The sequence below is a fragment of the Babylonia areolata genome, chromosome 26 (genome assembly GCF_041734735.1).
Source record: "Babylonia areolata isolate BAREFJ2019XMU chromosome 26, ASM4173473v1, whole genome shotgun sequence".
Classification (NCBI taxonomy): Eukaryota; Metazoa; Mollusca; class Gastropoda; order Neogastropoda; family Buccinidae; genus Babylonia; species Babylonia areolata.
Window position 1 is genome coordinate 41,237,451 of NC_134901.1, and position 17,264 is coordinate 41,254,714.

At 41.0% G+C, this 17,264-nt stretch overlaps 1 protein-coding gene across 2 annotated transcripts in view; it reads right to left on the minus strand.

The window, feature by feature from the left end:
* The window catches only part of LOC143300132 (diacylglycerol O-acyltransferase 1-like), a 40,142-nt gene extending 23,000 nt beyond the window's left edge, over nucleotides 1-17,142 (minus strand). Inside the window, exons 1-6 of one of the 2 annotated variants that reach the window (XM_076613668.1) lie at nucleotides 16,996-17,142; nucleotides 11,372-11,506; nucleotides 7,715-7,802; nucleotides 5,662-5,702; nucleotides 5,090-5,175; nucleotides 4,397-4,449 (exon numbers count right to left, since the gene is read on the minus strand). In XM_076613668.1, the coding sequence (XP_076469783.1) occupies nucleotides 4,397-4,449; nucleotides 5,090-5,175; nucleotides 5,662-5,702; nucleotides 7,715-7,802; nucleotides 11,372-11,472 (369 nt within the window). In that variant the 5' untranslated portion in view covers nucleotides 11,473-11,506; nucleotides 16,996-17,142. Of the gene's footprint in view, nucleotides 1-4,396; nucleotides 4,450-5,089; nucleotides 5,176-5,661; nucleotides 5,703-7,714; nucleotides 7,803-10,336; nucleotides 11,152-11,371; nucleotides 11,507-16,995 lie in introns of those variants that run through there. The other variant, XM_076613667.1, reaches the window with a different exon arrangement.
* Nucleotides 17,143-17,264: the final 122 nt, after the last annotated feature.

Consider the following 17,264-nt stretch of genomic DNA (forward strand, 5'->3'; position numbering starts at 1 on the left):
GGGGGCCTGTGAAAGTCGTTTGGGTGCAAGTCCATGAAAGAGGACAAGCTTTATTTGGATTACTTATGATTTACCGGCCAGCTCCCAAATCGCGTTATGTTTGTGTCTTTGAGCGCGGCGGCCGGTGACTATGAGTGTTTTTTTATTTTTTTATCATTGCTGTAGTGAATCGTAATCAACACATACACAGCCACAAACCATAATGTACAAATCAACGTCACGCAACCCCTTTCCTGGCTGAAACCAGAACTGCCTGTTGTTCTGGACGACAACTTGACGCGGGGCACGGCCGGGACTCAGTAAAATCGGTTGCTGTTTTCTCCTTGTTAACTGCGCGTGGAGTCAGTGGATGCCGTGTGAATGATAACCAACATAACAAATAAAACGAAAACAAAATCCAACAGGCCAGACAGCCGGTGGCAGACCGAGCCCAGACAACTTTTGCGCAGTCAACAAAGTAAAGCATACTAATAACGCAAATGAAGGACTATCACTTTCACCGCTTTTTACTGGTGGTCGGTCGTCTTTTTACCGGGACAACTTTTGCGCAGTCAACAAAGTACAACGTATTAAAATTGCAAACGAAGGCTTATCACTTTCAGTTTCTTTCCAATAAGGTCACAAAAGAAACGGCTTCCAAATTATCGCTTGGGTCTCAAGTTGACTGAGCCATTCAGGCATCCACGCTCTCTGTGAGCCTAACTTGAATCGCGCTGGTGTCCGTGGGATGCCTTCATGTGTGTGTGTGTGTGTGTGTGTATACCAGAGAATAAGAAGGTTCTAATGCTCGTTCTGAAGATTCTAATGCTATGCTCATTCTCAGCGCATACAGACAAGATCTCTCCCGAAAATAAGCACACACACACACACTTTTCCCCATCGATTTCAAGGCGAGTCAGTCGTCGATTAAGTCTGCTTGCTATGAAAACAAACCAACAGCACGTGAGAACGTCAAAACTGGGTGGTGCCGTCGCCATCGCTCTAACGTCCCTCCCCAACCGCCACCCCCAGCAACCTCCTCTCTCTGTTTCACTCAACCTTCGAGTTTCAGCACGCGCTCCTCAACCCCACCCCCTCCCCTTCGCCATCGACCCTATCCTGCATTGGCTCTAATATTGATCGTAGTCTACGGTGGTCGCTGACAGCACAGAGAAAGTAGGTCAAACCCTGCCACACACAAAAACGCGCAGTAAGCTGAAACGAAAATTCCCCACGAACTACTGGCAGAGCAGCCGACCAGTGGAGTCATGGCCTTGTTGAATCACAGCTCAGCCGCCGATATTTTCTCCCCCTCCACTAGACCTTGAGTGGTGGTCTGGACGCTAGTCATTCGGATGAGACGATAAACCGAGGTCCCGTGTGCAGCATGCACTTAAAAAAGAACCCACGGCAACAAAAGGGTTGTTCCTGGCAAAGTTCTGTAGAAAAATCCACTTCAATAGGAAAAACAAATATTAAAAAAAAATGCAGGAAAAAATACACACACACAAAAAAAAGGTGGCGCTGTAGTGTAGCGACACGCTCTCCCTGGGGAGAGCAGCCCGAATTTCACACAGAGAAATCTGTTGTGATAAAAAGAAATACAAATACAACAAATACAAAAACAAAACCAACAATACTTAATGCTCGAGCACGACCAACAACCCAACCCACATTGTACAAAAACACCTCGACATGTTTTCCCCACTCCGTTACGGCACCGTCCTCAAATCGACCCGTCAACAAGTAGCTTAAGTCAGGACTGCCCAACCCGAAAACTCTTGTCTTGGGTCAGCAGCTTGGGGTGAAACATTTAGCGGAATTCTCTCCTTCCCCTACCAGCCATTCTCCCTCTCTCCCCCTGTCTCTCTCTCTCTCTCCCTCTCCTGCCCATACCTGAAGACAGGGTTATTGTCTCTGCACAGGCCAAGAATCTAATTCACTATTCAACAGGTGCAAACATAAATAAACATACACAAATAATTTGAGATGTTTATTACTTTATGTCCCCTTTAAAAGATACTGTACGGTGTCCAAAACCCTTTTAGTTTAATCTGGGGTCATGACCTAAAATGAATTAATCATTCATCTATGTGCATGAGTGTGTGTGTGTGTGTGTGTGTGTGTGTCTCCGATGTTTTATTTCTGACCAAGTGATGTACAAAACATACATCCAGTCTCATCCCCGACCTCCCAACTCTACCCACCCCCTCTACACACACACACACACACACACACAGCCCCACAATATCTACTCTGGTGCATAGAACCTTCCGTCATACTTAAAGCTGCATGATGGTTTTCTGAACGGTTGAGGAGATTCCTTGCAGAAGTGGTCACTCCCATCCCTTCAGTGTAAGAAGTAGGAGCCAGTCATGCGTGATTTTATTCTGGCCTTTTCAATCAGGTGGATATAAGCATACATTTTACTTACACATTCAATTACTGTGGGTCCTATCGGGATTGACATTTCATGGTCCTTGAGGCCTGCTTCAACGCACTGTACTGGGTGGGCGAAAAATATTATTTAAAAAAAAAAAAAAAAAAATCAATAAAACATCAACAGCTGGATAGCCGCCTGGTTGAAAGAGGTGCCCTGAGCGTTAATGATATCAAAATTTAGGCCAAGCTGTAGTTATTACTCATCATGCAATGGGGGATTAACTAGCTGGAAAATATTTTAGTATTAAGTTCTACATAAATAATCATGTATCAATATGTAATAAATAATAATAGATAAAATTAAAAAAAAACACAAAAAAAACCAGAGGGGAGGATGATGCTTTCCAGATCAGATTCTATTAAGGGCAGAAGAAATAATACCATGTGGACCCATCTTTGATTTAAGAGTGGAGTTTTATAATCATAATACCAAAACACTGTCCTCGCACCACCGAACGGCAGACACTTTGAACGCTACAGAGTATGGGGCACATTACAATGTCTGCCTCCAAAACTGCTCTCAATTTACACAGAGTGTACTCTGCTATTCACACAGACGGAAACAGACAGACAGACAGACAGACGGATGAAGAAAGAAAGTTTAGAGATGTCCAGTCAAGATTACAAACTTGGGGATTTCCACCACATGAATTTCATCACCGTCACACAAATGCAGAGATAAACATAAACAGACCTGCCACTAAGTGGCCGAAAAACAAAACAACATTAATACTAATAACAGATAACAAAACAGATAACAAAACAAAACATTCCTCTAGACTGACAAATAGAACAAATCAGAATGATCAAGATAGACAGCAAAAGCACAACAACAGTCGCTCAGTACTGATAGATGACAGAACAAAAGAAAGAAGCTATCAAGTCCGATAGAATAATATTACGCATGACAAAAAAAACAACCACCCCAAAACAAAGAAGTTATCAAGACTGATAAAATAATATCACACATGAATGTGCTCAACAACATTGTGGATGCCAGTACAGGTCTGCATGATAAGCTGCATACATATTATACCTCTGTGTGTGTGTGTGTGTGTGTGTGTGCGTGTGTGTGTGCGTGTGCGTGTGCGTGTGCACGCACACAAGCGTGCATGTTTTAACCAAAAAATAAAATAAGAAAGGAGAACTCACTAATGCCCAAGTGGAGAAGACAGATTCAATGAGTGCATGAGTTCATCATGTATGCAAGTGCGTATGCACCAATGAACGAAGAGACAGTGGGCATATTCAGAACATGTGAATTGTCAAGACGGTGAACAAAATCCATCTCCCACACTTCCTTTAATAGTAGTTACAAACACACAAACACACATACACACACACTGTCACACATGCAAATGCATATATGCAATCATGAGTGTGCTTGTGCATATGTACACATTCGTGTATGTTCGTGAAGGCATGCATCTCAATAAATCAAAGCTAAATCAGAGCGTGTATCATTAATGTGCGCCAACCAAAGGGTATTTTATAACGGTACTAATAATCAATGAACCATTTTGATACAGCACACCTCAAGTCCAACTCAAGAGCTTTAGAACTTTACTGAATGCGCTTCACAAGACACGACTGTACCAATGTAAAGGAACATGACAAAAAAAATTCATACACACATATATCGGGTGTCCCCCCAAAAATGAACCGCTTTTTGACAAGTATTTTCTCAGTGATAGAGAAACCGAATTCACTGAAAATTTTCACACAGTAACCTTAGCGTATCTACAACAAGTCTGCAAAATATGTGAAAGTTCGGACGCATATTATGCGAGTATTGTCAAACTCAAAACAGCATGTCAAAAAATCCAATGTCAGAGCTGTGCAATGTGACCTTCATAATGTTCATCATGCCAGCTGCTAGGTGTTGGTTCACTTTTTGGGGGACACCCGATACATACACATACACACACATATGCAAAAGAGTACGTCCACACCAGTAAACCCACGGTTCACTCACCTTGGACAGAAGGTGCTGCAGAACAAAAGCGACCAGTGGATGAACTCCCTGATCTGGCAAGGGGAAAAGAAAAGAAGCAAATATTCAGAATCAACACAGAAACAAAAGAATTACTGTTTCTAGATATACGGCATAAAACTGCAATCTCAGACATGCTCTTTTTAACCAATTCTTCTCCTCAACCACAATGGTTTTAAGGCTGGACAAGTTTGTTTTTTTTTCCTTTCATCGTTTTGTTGTTGATTTTTTATTCATTTATTCATCTCATTTATTCATCTCACACAGTTTTCTTTATAAAAAAGAAGACAAAAAAAGGTGTATGATTCAAGTGTATGCTGACTTGCATGAATACATGTGGACATTAAGATTTGTATCAAAAGTATCCTTTACACATCATATGCAGGTTCTTGGTACAAGGACTTCTCACTCCCATTTTGTAGTGTGTGGTGTGACGTGTGCATGTCCACACACACACACACACACACACGTGCGCGCACTAACACACAACATCACAACATAAATTGCAACATAACGGAAGCCAGCAGAAAATAATTTCTACAGTGTAGTATGTTCCTATCACTACAAACACACACACACAGACATACATACATACATATGTGTGTGTGTGTGTGTGTGTGTGTGTGTGTGTGTGTGTGTGTGTAGAAAAGAGTGAACTGTTGAGTGAATACTTACAAAGCAGAATCTTTGCGTTTGGCCAGTTGTTCAAATTCCCAAAACAGTTTTGGACTATGTACACAGGATTGATCAGAACCCCATATCTGAAACGGAAAAAAAAAAATTTGTTGTCATCATGCTATTATGTGTGTGTGTGTGTGTGTGTGTGTGTGCGCGCGCACACACACACACATGCGCGCTTGTGTTTGTGTGTGTACCTGGTGTCATATGTCCAATTGTAATGAAATTTAAAATGAACCAAAAAAAAAGTTTACATAAAAACTTCACAAATACGGACAGTGATACACAATATTCAGATGCAACAGTTGAAACCAACCAACCAAAAATAAACAATTTTTACATAAAGTCAATTGTTGGCTGTCCATATTGCAAGTCAGTGTAGTCAGTCTAAAACACCCAACAAATGTCCATCATTATTATTATTATCATTATTATTTGAGAGAGTGAGTGAGTGAGACAGTGTGTGTGTGTATGTGTGTGTGTGTGTGCATTAATGCAATTATGTGCACGTGTGTGCATCACTGTATGTGTTGTGTTGAAATTTCATCTTGTGAAGGAAAGCGACTCACTTTATCAGGTTTTCCATGCAAAGCCTTGCATTTGCTAGCACCTGCACAAGTAAGGGAAGATTAAATAAAATTGTTGATGACTTGCACACACACACACACACACACGCACACAGCAACAATAGCCACAGCATTAAAAAAAAAAAAAAAAAAAAATGCACATGCACACACAGCAGGCAGTCTCTGCCCAGCCTGTTTCACACACACTACAGTAAATAATGCAGCCTCCTGTTTAAATGAAAAGCGTGCAATTCCTTTAACAGTACTAAACTTCATCAAATATTAGAAAATGCTTTGAAATCCCCCCCCCCCAACACCCCCCCCCCCTCCCCTGTCCCTCCCTGCAAATCAAAATGTCAATCAGTGTGATTCAGAGAACTGTGTATATATCTAATTCCAGTGATACACATTGAAGAGATTTCCTGACCGGAAATTCTTTCAATCACCCCAAACCCATTTCTCCAAACATCCCCCCAGGTTTAAAATCCATCAGAGTGCTTGCTATTCATCACTGATTACTGCATGCCTCCATACTTTATAAAAACAGACCAATGCAACCAAGTCCACACATATATATGCACACACTCATGTACAAACCCATTCAGTCTCTCACTATCAACCAAAAAGGGCAAGGACCTTTACCTTGATAAAACTTCAGTCTCTTAAAAAGTTCAACCAGAAAGCAAAACTTTCTGCTGCTGTACTGCTGAGTGGATGGCAGGTGACCACCGTCCCACTGACATCGGGTAAAAGAGAAACCCAACGAGGGTATTACCCTCTATGAACTGAGGCTAGCGTCCCTTGGTACAACATCACAATCAGTTACTGGCCATCACCAAAATCTTCAAATCAGCTTCAATTACGACGCCCATGATACAATGAAACTGCCAATTCAATGATATAAGTGCTGAGCAGATAAATTCATGGTTTGTTTTCTGCACACAAAGCTGGTCACTGACCTCTTTACTTTAAGGTCACTGTCCTTTGCTGTAGCTGTAGGGGGTGCTATCAGTCAATGAAAATAGTAGTATAATGGACTGTAGTGAAACCACTGGTGATCACAATTCTTTCCATTATCTTGACAAGAAACGTCAGAACAGCTGATGCCACAAAGCATAAAGGTAGGTTTATATGAATCTGCTGCCATCCACTAGCCGTGAGTGAGGCCATTGGCCTAGAGGTCATGACACCTGACTTCTTACATGACGATTCACACTACCTGGTGCACTCAAAAGCTTATCTCTGCCTGCACTTTAATATTTAAGTGGGGGAAAAAACAAAACAAAAAACACAAAAACATCTTGTGTGGTGCACGGAGCACTATACAACTACAAGCAAACCATCTTCCCTCCCAGCTCAAAAATACATACATTCAAAGTGTGAGAAATCGTGGGATTGCGAGAAATTGTGGGCTTACATGGGCTATCCAAAACGCTGGATTTTTTATTTTTATTTTTTTTAAGTTACAGGGTTCACACATGTGACAACAACAACAAAAGAAAAAGAAAAAAAAGAAGAAGAAAATTCCTTGCTTTTTTTTCTAAAACAGACAGCATTTTGTGTACCAAACACAATGCCAAACTGAATAATAAAAAAAATTGTCTCCTACAAATGGCAGACTCAGACAGACATGTAACACTTTTCGTGTATGACCGTTTTTATTTATTTACCCCGCCATGTAGACAGCCATACTCCGTTTTTGGGGGTGTGCATGCTGGGTATATTCTTGTTTCTATAACCCACCAAACGCTGACATGGATTACAGGGATCTTTAATGTGCGTATTTGATCTTCTGCATGCGCATACACACGAAGCGGGTTCAGGCACTAGCAGGTCTGCACATATGTTGACCTGGGAGATGGTAAAAATCTCCACCCTTTACCCACCAGGTGCACCGAGATTCGAAGCTGGGACCCTCAGGTTGAAAAGTCCGGCGCTTTAACCATTCGGCTACTGCACCCGTCATGGTCACACTCACACACACAAAGACCTGTGCAAGTTCAACTGGTGCCTTCAGATTCCCACACTACAGCAAAAAGTTAGAGTGAGCACTGACCAGCAGCAGGAGGCAGAGGTTGAGCAGTCCCCTGTAGTTGGTGAAGTTGCTGGCTGTGCTGAGCAGGGAGTCCGTGTTCCTGTGGATCCTGCCCACACCAACAACACACCCAGCTATGTGTTGTGTCATGTCATGTCATATGTCGTGTTATGTCATATTGTGTTGTGCTGTGCTGAGCAGGGAGTCTGTGTTCCTGTGGATCCTGCCCACACCAACAACACACCCAACTATGTGTTGTGTCATGTCATGTCATATGTCGTGTTATGTCATATTGTGTTGTGCTGTGCTGAGCAGGGAGTCCGTGTTCCTGTGGATCCTGCCCACACCAACAACACACCCAGCTATGTGTTGTGTCATGTCATGTCATATGTCGTGTTGTGTCATGTTGTGTTGTGCTGTGCTGAGCAGGGAGTCCGTGTTCCTGTGGATCCTGCCCACGCCAACAACACACCCAGCTATGCGTTGTGTCATGTCATGTTATATGTCGTGTTGTGTCATATTGTGTTGTGCTGTGCTGAGCAGGGAGTCTGTGTTCCTGTGGATCCTGCCCACGCCAACAACACACCCAGCTATGTGTTGTGTCATGTCATATGTCGTGTTGTGTCATATTGTGTTGTGCTGTATTGTGCTGTGCTAAGCATTGAGTCTGTATTCCTGTGGATCCTGCCCATGCCAACAACACACCCAGCGATGTGCTGTGTCATGTCATGTTGTGTCATGTTGTGCTGTGCTAAGCAGGGAGTCTGTGTTCCTGTGGATCCTGCCCACACACACACCAACACACCCAGTGATGTGCTGTGTCATGTCGAATCGTGTCATGTTGTATTGTGTTGTGTCGTGTCGTGCTGTGTTGAGTTGTGTTGTGATGTTGCAGTGCTGCATTGTGTTGTGATGCGTGGCATTGCATTTTATTACTCTCTATCACAACAGCTTTCTCTGCATGAAATTCAAGCTGCTCTCCATTGGGACAGCGCATCGCCACAGTGCAGTGCCATCCTTTCCCTCCCCCTTTTCTGTCTGTCTTCAAGTATATATATATATTTGTTTTCCTATTAAAACAGATTTTTCAACATAATTTTTCCAGAGACAATCCTTTTGTTGCTGTTGGTTCTTTTACATGTGCTGAGAGCATGCTACTACACCTGGGACCTTGGTTTAAAAAAAAAAAAAAAGCAAAGAAAGCCTTGATAACTATATAAAAAAAACTTTTATGTCATTCTGAAAAGGATCAAATGAAGGTATGCAACTTAAACAAATTTCTAAGAACTTTTCTGACCAAATTAAACAAATAACAAAATTTTGCTTTTTATTCTGGTAACATTTTGGCGTTTCTCTGTCAGTGTTAAAGCTTCATCAACAATTAATGATCTCATCAATCTAAATAACTCTGAATACTTAGACATGTTACTCCTCATTCAAATAAAATCCTTGTCTGACAAATGAAATGTATAATCCCCACGGCATACTCATCACATTATTGGAAACGGCACCCACAGGCATCTGTATTTAGTTTCCTTGAGTGAAAGAACGCTTTTCATATATTTCTGGCAGTCTTAGTCCCTAAAAATAGAAAAATGGCATGAACATCTATTATACTGCAGAAACAACAACAAAACCCCACAACAATAGTCAACACGCGCCACCAATCAACCCAGTTACCAACCATTGTAAGTAAATCAAAGCTGGTTAAGAGAACATGTAGTGGGCCAGAACTTTCCCTGATATTGATAATTTTACTGATAATTTGAATATAAGCCCACAGGGATGACTGTGGACCGTAATAAAACAATGCACAAGATCTGCACTGAATGACATTTGGTGATAAATTCTGAAATTCATCTTTCTGTACAACAAGTCTTAATTTCAGACCATTTGACCTGAAGTGACTGGAAGCACTATAAATCTATTTTCAGATTTTGCCTGTTCCAAGAAAACAGCAAATCATGTTGGTGTTGCTGACTGTGATTATATTCTGAGGCCATACACACAATGACATAATTATAATATGTACACACACTGCCCTTTCCCATCTGCCTTCCTGCTATCACAAACAATTTAGTTTCACATGCGTAACATAGTCATCATTATTAGTGAACAATTAAAAAATGATACATCTTGGCTCATAGTCATAATGATCGCTAAGAAAATTAGACTTAAAAATCACAAACCATGATTTTTTCTCCGGCCAATCATCAAATACAATAATTATTATACTAAACACTGATGACTGGGGCGTGGAATTTCAGGGTTTGCTTTCCAAAAGCAGTTACCAGGCAGGTCATGGACTGCATGTTGTTCACTGAGATTAAAAGAAGTATTATTCCAATCAGGCACTGATACAACCGTTTCCAATATGATTTCCATTTTAAATCACACACACACACACACACACAGCATGCATGCATGCAAACACACAAACACACTCATTACTGCTACACATTAATAAAACTACACTGCACTAATCTAATGGCAGTGTTTGACCAGATCCAGTTCATGCTTGCCATGATCAATCCGACATACTGAAAGCAGAATAGTAGAGCCTCAGAAACCATATTTGTAAAACCCAAGACATAATGATGAAGTGTTTATTTATATATATATATATACACACACAAAACTTACTTCTCATCAATTTGGGGTTTTCCCTCTTGCTGTTCCCTGCTGGGTTTGTTTGCCTTATCAACTGGATGCCAGCTGACATATTCTGGCTCATAGAACCACTGTGGAACCTGTTTCTTTTTCAGAAAGGACAGAGGGAACCGGCAATACTCCTCCATGCTATTGTTTACTTTCTGCTTCCTGAGGCCAAAGCAGCTCTGGCATACCTCCACATCACTGTCTGGGAGATCTGTTTGACAGTCCTGGCAACTGGGTGGGGAGTCTGCACTGGGGGTGGTGGCTTGGGGGCCCTTCTGTTTGTCTGCCTTGTTTTTCCTGTGCTTGTTCTTTCTGTGCTTTTTGTTGTCTGTGTCAATGTCACTGGATGAGGAACTGACTGTCCTTCCTCTCTCCACAACACTCTGTGTCCCCTTGCTCAAGCATCCACCGAGAACATGTCCGTTGTCTGAGTGACCGGCTAGTCTGAGTCCGTTTCTGTGTCCATTTTTCACAGGTTCTGCGACTGTGGTCCTGTCTTCTGTCTGCGAGTTGTCTTTCATTGGTGACAGGGTGAATGCCAGTCCGGAGTGTGTCAGTTCGCAGCTCAGCAATGCCTCGTGAGCCATGACGCAGAAAAAGCGTGCAACACAACTTGCACAAAACGCAACCAGTGTGGTGAACACCAGAGACAGACGTCGACAACAGACGGGGTGTCAACTGGTTGTCACGTAAACTCGATGTCCGTCCGCAGTGACCGGCAGCCAGAGTTTCACCACTGACTCTAATCCCTCTGGCTCCCTTTCAGGTTTATATAAGCTGACCGACAGGGGCTGGGCACACGCGCCGACAGACAGGTTGATCACGCAGGTCGCAGTACCCCGAGCACGGGTGACGAGTGCGGTTATTTTTAGCATCCACGTGCAAAGGCCATGTAAAGATGGGAACGATTTCGCGATGTAAACAACTGGTGGTTCTTTGCCGTTGAGGAAATGCGTCGTAAATCAGCCCAAAAATTATAACAGCAAAAAAACTAATACCATCTTCGTGAGCAATACTTACGGTTTGTCTGGCATCCATTGTCTTGCTTGCCTCTCTCCTCGCACAAGATGTTCAACTTTGGAACAACTGGTCGTTCGCTGGAGTGTACGCCTCGTCGCCATCTTTTTGCCGGATGTTGATCAAAGGTCAGGGAGACTAACCGGAAAAGACATACTAGTGTTATTTTGTTGTAAATTCAAAATACTTGCAAAAAGATACATCATACATACTCACATTAAAAATATGTATTTTTGACGTTGGACTGCTCATCATAAGTGCACTATTTTTGTTCTGGGCTTTTGCTCAACCCACAGGTCAGCTGACTTTTGAATCAGACACAGAACTTCTCCCGAAAAACACCACCACTGAAGCAAACTGGAAGTCAGTGTCACTTCACACATATGGCCACGACGACAAAATCATTCAGCATTTGAAAGGTAGGGATGTGTATATAGCCTCTAAATTGGTATCTTTGTGTTCTTTCGATGCTTCTGTCAGGACTGAATATGACTGCGTAGACAAATATTCTACCAAAGGTCGAAGATGTTAGAGACGCGCCACAAAGCTTATCGACTCGTTGATGGACCAAGTGTACTGTTAGAGGCTGCCCATGCTCAAACTACCCAGTTTATACCACAGAAGGAAACGTGGCGACATGATTGACACATATAAGTGTGTCCATGGTGTATATAAGACGGACAAACCACAGTTCACGCTCTCCAGCAACAAAGCGAGCAGAGGCCACAGCCTGAAATTGAGCAAGGACCACTGTCTCCTCAACGTTCGGAGTGCCTTCTTCGCGGAACGGGTCAACACCTGGAATGGTCTCCCAGAAGAGTTGGTGACAGCCCCAACACTAGCTGCCTTCAAGGGCCGCTTGGACACTCACTGGGCCAGTATCCCCGCCCTTTATGACCCAGAGTGCTACCATTAGTCTCTAGTCTAGGCATAACCACGCATGCCAGTTACAAGTTTTAGAATAGTGACGAGCCCAGAATGGCGAGGCGAAAAGGCCACTACCAGGCCACAAGCGTCTTTCAAGATCAAGATAAAGATCAAGATCAAAATTCGTATTAGGCCCCAAATGATCACAATGATCATCGTAATCATGAATGATCATTCAAAACTGCACAGATATCCACTTGTTATGTCACATATTAATTCTTATGTCACATCATCAAATTGAAAAAAAGGACACTGATCATTACATATTTGAAACCAGGCTGATACATAAAACAAAGACTGTCTCTGTCTCTCTCTGTCTAAGAAGTTAGTCCAGGGCAGATACAAAAATGGTCTAAATGTGTGCAACAACCCTTTTCTTTCACGATAAAATAGAATAAATCATATTAATCACACTGTTGACCACTGTAGGTGGGCGGGAACATGATTACATTTTGATTTTTAATAATTATTTTTCACACATCTGGCCATGAGAGAGCGCCTTACAAAGAGTGGCAAGGCAAGAGCAAGCCAGGGTTACACAAGTGCAGTGTAAGGGGTCGCCAGAGGAAAGCGTACAGTGCAGTACAGTACATGTGACTGACTGCTACCGCGCTAATGCTGTCCTATACCTCTGTTAGTAGGAAACTGCAGATACCGTACAGAAAATGAGAGCTCTTTGGGGTCAAAAGGAAACAAACATTTTAAATTTCATGTATTTAATAGTAAATTGATAAAAGACACAAATTCACTTTGATGAATGTTTTCCAGTTTCTTACCAGTCATGACATTTCATAAAGAATGAAAACAGTACTATACTGACTGCAAAGGTGAATTTACGAAGGCAGCATGGAATCATTTAGTTCATAAGTACAATTTTGTTGACATTTTATGCAGTGCACAACTTGGAAATGCTTCATACTGTGCTTATTAACGTGTAGTATATAAATATCTAAATATGTGTTAGCCAGGTTTGTTTCAATGAACATTGTCGGAGCACTGTCCAGAAAATTGATTCAGAAAGCATGGAAGGCAGATGATGGCAAAATTGACCAGCATCATGTCGTGATGTGAAAAGAACGGTATGAAATACATATTTTTCTTTGGAAATGAACCGGTATTTGCAAATGTGACTCACGAACCCTGGCGCAGTAGACACGTTAGTTTACCATGGGAAAGAAAATGCATCTGGCTGGAGTCTGAAGGTGGCAAAATGAAGTGCATCATATAGTCACAAAGAGCAAAGACTGCCAGGAAGATGAAAAATGGTCAGTCTCCAGAACCGTTTGGAAATGGGGGGTCTCTCAGTCTGATTCAATATAAACATGTGTTTGCAATGATTATTCAAATGTTTCACATGTTATCAGGATTGCAATTGAATAGAGAAATGTCTGCAACAGTTTTGTGAGAACCTGTTTTGTCCTTCACCTTGTGTCTTAAATGTGTTGAAAATTATCAAAAACATCCAAAATTTCGGCGCCATTTTGTGACATGACAACGTGTCTCAACATGAAGTGGTCAGAAACAAATAAGTACAAACCTTATTAAAATGCAGTTCATACAGACCTGATCAGTAATCATTTGTTGTTATAACAGAACATTGATCATCAATAAAAATTGTATATTAAGTTTGAAATATTATGCAAAAAAACCGCATGACAGACGTAAACAACCTGTTCCTCTTGACATGTTTTTTATTCATTCAAAGGCAAGCACATTCATGAATACACTACACGTTTTTTTACTTGCAACAGGTGGTCAACACATCTATCTTCGACAGCACATGCACTCATTTTCTGGTGTCTGTCAACTATTCAAATACAATCGACGTCACATATTAATTTTCGGTTCTGCTTTTCTGTGTTACTTCTGTGCATGTAAATGTACCAATGAAACTATACATGCAAACAAAATTATAACTGTTTTCAGATAAATCATGCAGATTCATCGCGGGAAGCTGTAAATTGGTTTGACAAACACCCTTCCATCATGTATGTTTGAACACAGATTTAGAGAATGTGCTCTTTCCGACAGCATTTGACATGTACATATTTTACACGGAAATCTCCGGTATGATCATTCACACCCAATGGTTGATATATTGTTTGAAAATAAGCTGTGTATGTTAATTTCATCGTTGCTATGGCTTGTTTATGCATTTTTCTCTCATCCGATTAAGTTTAGACACCATCACTGTTTCTGACACATGGCGAGATGCAGTAATATTTGGATACTGGCGTAAGATTTCGAACCAAGTCAGCACATGTAATTCGATAAGACTGCTTTCAGTTGAATACTTGTTGCATCAAAAGTTCCAAACAACAAAGTTCAAAGTAGAAAATCAGCCCCTTAAATTATCTTGATTCTGGCTTTTGATGTCTGGTGAAGTTTTATCAAGAAATGATGAAGTTTATAAGTTCACGTGACAGACGAAGTGTGGAATGAAAAAAATTGTTGTATCCGAAACACGTCAGTCCCTACGTGCTTATCGTTTTGCAGAATTTGATTAGAACAGCCACATTTTACATCACACAAGTTCTGAAAAACCAAACTATGCATTGATCGTGAAAGTAATTTCTTAAAATTATTATGTTTGAAGCATTTCACTTTTAGTAGTGCTTGAGATGAAGTCTGTCATCCTTTAGATTTGTTCACTGTCAGGATAAAACTAATCAGTTTTCTGCTGATTGATCGAAAGAATCCGGTGTTTTTATCACAATTTTTTATATAAAGAGGATAACTTTTGTTGTTATAAATTATACTATTCCCATTTCATAAGAAGATGAACAGTAGTACTTTAAACAGTTAGACACTGGGGAGAATTGATGTGAAAATGGAGTGCCTGCAGTGTTTCAGAAAAAAAAAAAAATCATCCAGGGTGGGGAAGTTAGTTTTGGTATTCTGGGTTCCATTTACATATTTCATAAGGTTTTAGGTAATCATTAATAAAATACATAATTTTCCACAGTCTTAGTTTGATTTCATTGCATGGGCTAAGGATGGCATGGTAGATTATTATCATTCTTATAAATCCAGTAATTCAAACCTCTATGTCGGGAAAAGTTAGTTTAGGTAACTTGGATTCAGTGTTACACAAGTTACAACAAAGGTTTACATAATCATTGATAAAATTAGTATTAATTACATGAAATTGAAAATTTGTGTTTCTTTTTGACCCCAAAGAGCTCTATTACTAGCTTTCTGTTTCGAATTTGTTGTCTGCTGCTGTGTTTGCCACAGATCAGCATCAGCGCAGCAGCAGTCAGTCACATGTACTGTACCGTGCTGAACGCTTTCCTCTGGCGACCCCTTATAGTTATACCGTGCTTGCGTAACCCTCGCATGAACTTGCCTTGTAACTCTTTGTAAGGTGCTCTCACACGGGCAGAAGGAATAAAAACACATGATTCTGGACATTAAAAATCAAATTCTAATTATGTTCCCACCCCCCTACAGTGGTCAACTTTATGTCAGTGTGATCAGCAGGATTTATTCTGTTTTGTCGTGAAAAGAATGGTTTTGTTGCTCACATTTGGACCTAACGCAAATTTTAATCTAGATTCCTTGGCCTCCCTCTCTCTCTCACACACACACACCCACACACACCCACACCCACACACACACACACACACATGCACGCACGCACACACGCATGTTCAATTTGAGAAAAACATATTGTACAATGTTCAATTTTTGAACAGCACAAAGAATTGTGTCATTTTAGCTATAATTCAGCTTTCAACAAGGCCTTCTACCGGATCAGCAATAAAACTACCAGTACTACACACACACACACACACACACACACACACACACAAGCATTTTTTCAACTGGGTATTTGAGCATCTTTCAAACTGAGAGATAACATCACTGCAGTATAACTGAGAAAGACCAGCTTTGTAATCATGTGGAGTTCTACAGGATGAACTACATTTTCTTCTTGAATGTATTATGTTTACGGATCTGAGATCACATCTTAGATCTTGTGACTTAAAAATAACAAAAACATCCAGTTTAATTTCAGATTGTCAAATCATTTATCAGATGGAACTGACAGCAAATGATTTCTTGAAGCTACAAGTTCTTTGTTCACTTTGAGCTTCTTTACATTTGGTTGTTTTGAGAGATTCCACTGAACCTGGTTCTTTCACTCAGCCAGTGTCTCATGAAGAACTTTTTCCTTTTTTTTTTTTTTTAAATAAAAAAAACCCCATTGTAATTAAATCAGGTGATATTCACATCTTGACTATAACTAAGTATAACAAATCATGTCCAGGCCAACACACACACATATCTATCTATCTATCTATCTTGATCAGTCTATCCATCCATCCATCCATCCATCCTGTTCCTTCCCAAGATACATCAAAGTAATGTTAAAACATTCTTCCAAGCGTTTACAAGACCAGTGGATCTGGTGAGGGGTAGAAAAAGGGTGAATGAAAAGTTGTTTTTTCTAACAACATTTGACATATATATAAATGATATTGTTTCACTTTATCTAAACAGCACAGCACCCCTTGTTGGACAGATAACATGATAATACATACAATATGGAAAGCTTGGCCACAGCAACATGCATGCAGATTGGGAATGGGACACTTAAGGTTTCACACTGCAGCCACACTGGGCAAGGTGCAGGGTCAGGGCCTGTTATGACTGGCTTTCACTGATTTATCACACACCATCAAGAGGCCACTTACCTTCATGGACACGTGCAGGAGACTGACTGTGATATAATAATAATATCAGCAGAACCTGTCCAGGAGAGAGAGAGTGGTGGGGGGGGAGTCGTGCTTCGTGCGTGGTGAGGATGAACAATCCGAGTGACGGCTTTGTTGTATTAGCCCCAGTGCAAAAGGGAACAAAAATCAAGGTTATTCCATTCAGTCTTCCAGTGTTTGGTCCAAAAAGCACAACTCACTTCGTTCTGTTTCAGTTCAGCACACTGACATTGGTGATAAAGATGCTG